Source organism: Condylura cristata, unplaced genomic scaffold (assembly GCF_000260355.1).
Source record: "Condylura cristata isolate star-nosed mole 26May11 unplaced genomic scaffold, ConCri1.0 scaffold00004, whole genome shotgun sequence".
Lineage (NCBI taxonomy): Eukaryota > Metazoa > Chordata > Mammalia > Eulipotyphla > Talpidae > Condylura > Condylura cristata.
The window spans coordinates 5,613,352-5,618,521 of record NW_004567105.1 but is presented as its reverse complement, the minus strand read 5'-3'; the positions used below and the strand labels follow the sequence as shown (position 1 = coordinate 5,618,521).

The 5,170-nt window shown below is 60.2% G+C and overlaps 1 protein-coding gene across 1 annotated transcript in view; it reads right to left on the bottom strand.

Moving 5' to 3' along the window:
- LOC101619430 overlaps positions 1 to 5,170 on the bottom strand; it is a 22,232-nt gene that overhangs the window by 11,601 nt on the left and 5,461 nt on the right. The window contains exons 5-7 of the mRNA XM_004676468.2: positions 4,531 to 4,575; positions 3,148 to 3,230; positions 1,086 to 1,912 (exon numbers count right to left, since the gene is read on the bottom strand). Of these exons, the coding sequence (XP_004676525.1) occupies positions 1,086 to 1,912; positions 3,148 to 3,230; positions 4,531 to 4,575 (955 nt within the window). The remainder of the gene's footprint in view (positions 1 to 1,085; positions 1,913 to 3,147; positions 3,231 to 4,530; positions 4,576 to 5,170) is intronic.

The following is a 5,170-nucleotide window of genomic DNA, read 5'->3' as shown; positions in this document are numbered from 1 at the left end:
CTCTCTCTGGGCCCTTCCAGGGAGCTGCTCTCTCTGCGTGGTTCCCACCTCATTTCCCTGGGAATCAGTGGGGGGCAACTCTTCACACCCTGTGGGCTGTCCGCCGGCTCCGGAACTCTCCAGATTTGGGGAGGTCTCTCCCCGGCCCCCACCCAAATGTCTGCCCAGGGCCCACAGTGCAGGCTCTTACTCCTGGCCTCCCAAAACCATTTTTCTTGAGCCCCAACACCAGGAAGTGTGCCCCACTGACCCCCTAACCCAGGCTCCCTGACTCTGCCTCCTGTGACCCACCTGCCCTGCTGACCCCCGCAGGTGGCTTCAGCTCTCCTTGCCCCCCACCAGCCAGCTACAGAATGCACCTCCCCTTCGCTTTAATAACCACACTGAGGGCAAATTATTGATAGGTGACAGATTTTTATTAGAGTTTTCACAGCCAATGATGACCCAGCTGCGGGAGACCAGCTCTAGGGGTCACCGAGAGGCTGGTTCTGCCCCGAACTGGCCCTTTACTGGGTAGAAGCCACATGCACAGAAAGCCACAGAGTAATTTTTCACAAGGTAAGAAGAGGCCCAGCTGTCCCTAACACGTTCCAGCAGCGAAAGCAGGTGGGTTTCTAGCAGCGCAGCTCACTGCTGAAGGACAGACGCTGCTCATCACGTCAGAGCTGCCCTGGGGCCCTCAGAGCTCGGCCGCAGAGCTGGGGGCCGAGGCGGAGGCCCCGCCCTGGCCCCCTGAGGCCCGCGGGGCAGCAGGCTCCGCTCTCCTCCCTTCCTGCCCCTCAGCCCCTGGCGGGCTGGGAGAGGGGCCCTGTGAGGACCTGTCTGACTCTCCCTGCGGCTCCCAGGCTCCTCCCCGGGAGCCGCCAGCGCCCTGCTGGCTGCAGCCTGTAGGTGGCGCTGGCGGGCGGAGGCCGAGCTGCCCTCTGCCGCCAGAGCCCCTGGGAGCTGTGATTCCTGGTCCAGGCCCTCAGCTCCAGGCCATGACCTGCCTGGCGGCCTCTGTCCCTCCAGCCAGGTAGCTCCACTCTGTGTCCCCACACTGCCCTGCTCCCTGCACGGCCCCGGGGTGGGGCGCCAGGCCCTACTGCAGACTCTTGTAGAAGCTGTTGAGCTCCTCCAGCAGCTTCTCCAGGTTCTGGGCATGCTCCCTCAGCTTTTCCCCCAACTCTGACTTTGTCCCTTGATGCAGCTCCTTTGAGTCTCGGACAAGGTTGACCACGTCTACCCCGATGAAGCCGGCTGAGAAGATTCCACCCAGGACCGGGACTGCTTTTCCCATCTCCTTAGCAGTGGCTCCAAACAGTAGTTGTGCCAAGCCGGCAGCCCGAGCGAAGCCTTGGCCAAAAGCACCAAAGCATTTGTCTATTAAGCCCAACTCTCGAAGACGCTTGACATATTCCTCAAACGTGGCTAGTTCCTCCCGTTCAGAATTTTCTGAAATCTCTTGTAAGGCTGCAAAGAAACATTTGATCCTGCTCTTGATGCTGGAAACACTTGACTCCAAGTTACGGATTTCATCTTGGATAGATGACAGGTTTTTTTGTTCCACGAGGCTGGTGGTCACAGAGGTGCCAGCGGATAATACTCCCAGCCCCAGCCCAGTGGCCGTCACGGCCAGACTGGCCCCTGCTGTGAAGGGGGCAAGAGCACAGCCAACTATGGTCGTGACACCAGACACGACGCCCGAGGTGCTGGCTGCCACCTTGGCGATGGCACAGTCTCTGTGCACCTTGTTGGCCCAGTCAGCGAGCCAGTGGATCTGACCTATGAGCTTCTCAATCTCATCCTTCAATGGAGGAAACATCTTCAATAACACTGCTCTGCACTTCTGCTCTCGGTCGGACATGTTGTCGCCGGGGCCCCGGATTGTCTTCCGCTCACTGAGTTTTGCACGCAGCGAATCTGGCTCCTCCTGTGGCGGGACAGGTGGGCGATTAACACAGAGAGTACAAGAGAATTTCTCAAAGTGAAGGAACAGTCTATCAACATTAAGTGTGTTCCAACGGTAGCGTTCAGGAGTAAGGAGACTAGTCAGCTACAGTCAGCTTCACCGCTGCTAAGTGGTCGGCATTGGATAAGACGCTGCAATAATGGCCGGTCAGAGTCAGCACAGCAGGGTTTGTGCAGCCTCCGCTGTGCAAATAACCTTGACCAGTTCATGCCAGCCATGGCTGTGTGTGCCGGTCTGCCCGGTTCTCAGCAATGAAAAAAGTTGAGGCCCTCCTGGTGGTCAGCGGGTTAGGACACAGCGCTGAGCTTGCTACAGCGGCTTCGGTGCCAGTTCGATCCCCGCCTGCCCCGGAGGTGACCACATGGCGCGGCAGACCTCTGCTGGCCCGCCCGCTGCTCCCCTCAGCAGTGGACTTCGTCGATCTGCCTGTTCTGCTCCCCACTCTGTCTCTGGTGAATTTTCTCGCCCCCCTGATCCTCTGGCCTGCACCCCAGTTCTGTTTGCATCAATAATGAATAAATCTTTAAAAAAAAGTTGAGCCAGGATTCTTTCTCTATACAATATATTTTCTTTTTGTTCTGCTTGTGATTCTCCTCTGTCATGGGAATTGGGAAGACAGTAACTACTGATTACTGTGGGCACTTTGCAAAATCACAGTCTAGCTTTGCTTTCTGGGGGATTCCACCTATTCACTGTGTTTTCCCTGGTGCCAGTGCTTGTCCTCTGCTCCTGCATTCCTTGGCCTTTTCCTGGATGTTTCACTCTGTGTTAGAAGGAACTTGATGGGCCTCCCTGGCGTGCAGTGGGTTAAAGCACAGCCCTATGAAGCGGCTGCAGCTGCTTCAGCACAGTTGGAAACCACCCCCCACCGCACCCCCCACCCCACGGAGCTGACCCCCAGGGCTTGGCTGACCTCTCCTAACCCGCCACTGCTCCCCTCAGTAGTGTCCTTTGTCAGTCGGCCAGTTCTGCTCCCCGCTCTGTCCCTGGTGAATCCTCTCCCACCACGCCCAGTACCTCTACCCTGTAACCCAGTTCTGTATCAATCAATCAATAAATATTTAAAATAAGTAAATTAAAACATTAACAGTGGCCAAGGGCACCACGAGCTAAGTGGACGCTGACACTGAGCCGAAGAAGGCAACGAGGGTAGCACAGCCCACATGAGCGGGACCCGAGCTGTTTCAGGGGAGCACCGGGCCAATGTCCCTGGAGGAGACGGGCCCAGGGTCCCATGGCCGCGGGGGGCCGCGCAGGGACCGCAGCGGGCCTCCAGGTGCTGGAGTGTAGGGCACAGGGGGCTTGATGGCCCCGGCCCCAGCCTCTCTGAGGGACACCCAAACCCCACGCTGGGGCAGCCGCTCTCCAGGCCTGCAGCTCGGTGGGGCCGGAGCGGGGTCCCAGGGCTCTGCACTGGGCCTTCCGCACTCGGGGCGCCTCCAGTGTGGGGCAGGGAGGCCTCTTCTTCCCACACCCACAGGACACAGCAGAGGCTGGGGCAGGCCCAGTGATGACCCTGCTCCCTCTGCCAGGCTGGGACCCGGCAAGTCGCTCCCCTCTCAGGGCCTCAGTTTCCCCAGGGACCTGCCCTGAGCAGGCTCGGGGCTCTGAGTGGGACACACGCCCACTGGGGTCCCAGTGTCCCATAATCACCTGGATCCCTCCTGGCTGAACAGAAAGCTTCACCCTGGGTCTCAGCAGCGGCACCCCGGGGTCCGCAGCCAGCCTGCCTGCCACAGGAGAAGTGGGGGCTCCTGCACTCCTCTGGGGTCTCCAGAGTTCCTGAGGCCGAGCACCCCGCATCACCTTCCTTTGCCTCACTGCTCGTGTCTCATGTCTCAGGGCCCGGTGACCTGGCTTTGCTGGGGACTCACGGGGGGCCCCTCTGAGCTGGCCCAGTCCCTCCACAGTTAGGGCCACAGGAGCTGGGGGAATGCACTAGCAGAGCAGCCTCTGGGGCGCCCCTGCGTGACCTGGCCCCCACAGCCTCCGACTCCGCTAGGCTTCTACAGGGGTGACCGTGGGGCCTCCCTGCTGACCTCGGGTGAGATCTCAGCGCTAACGCCGCTGTGGCCTGAGTCAGATCCCACCAGGGAGTGACCCACAGGGTGCAGCAGACCTCTCCTGTTTCACCTGCTGCTCTCCTCAGAGGTGAATTTCAGTGCTTCCTGTTCTGCTCCCCACTCTGTCTCTGGAGAAATCTCTCACCCCCCACAGCAATGGCTTATACCCCACTTACTTTGTACGTAAATACAAAAATCTAAAAAAATAAAGCGGTGACCAGGATCCTTGCTCAGAGCTGGCTGTGAGGGTGAGAAGGTCGGTGGGGCCCCAAACCCAGCTTACCTGAACCACACTCAGCTGAGTGGAAGGAGACCCGCAGGAGACCAGGGTGCTCGGTGCAGGTCCAGCCACAGCTGAGCCTGTGTGACACCAGACCCACTTCTGCTCTCAGTCAGGAAACGAAACAGAAAGCAAAACAGCAAAAGTGAGCAGATGAGGACAAACAAACACACCACAGGGCCCCGCCGACCTCCATGCCGGGGCCTCGCTGAGCCCGGGAGAGGGCCCAGACCCACCTTTCTGCTGCTCCCGGCTCAGGGGTCGCGAGTCCTTGGAGAGAACTGCGGGGACAGACTGGGGCCCCGGGAGAGGCTGTCCCGCCTGTGGGTGCGCCCCCGTCCTCCTTCTGTGTCCAGGCCCAGAGGGTCATGTGATTCGCCTCCAGGCCAGGCACCTGCACAACCTGACCCGAGGCCCAGGAGACTGTCCATGGCGGCCCAGGAGACTGTCCATGGCAGCCCAGGTCACTGTCCACGGCGGCCCCTGCTGCTGTCTCGTCCACCCGGCGTCTATGGGTTTGATCCTCGGCTCTACCCAGGCACCAGCCGCTACCTCCTAGCGGTCACCTCGTCCTTCCTGGCCCAGTCTGCCATGGCCTCCTCTGAGAAGCCCTCAGACCCTCCCCAAGGCTGCTCTGTCCAGGCCCTTCTCCGTGGCCCCTGGGGGGTTCCTGAGTTTCTGGCTCCCCACTGTGCCTGGGCTCTGCCCTGGTCAGATCTCTCATGGAGGAACACACGGTGCCCCTGGGCCTGTTGCCCAGCACGAGGAGGCCACCTTGGTTCAAGGAATAGACGCACCATCCCCCGGGAGAGCCTGGGGGCTCAGCTGTTCCCTGCCTGGGTCTGACGCTGGAGCCAGATCTCCCACCACACAGAG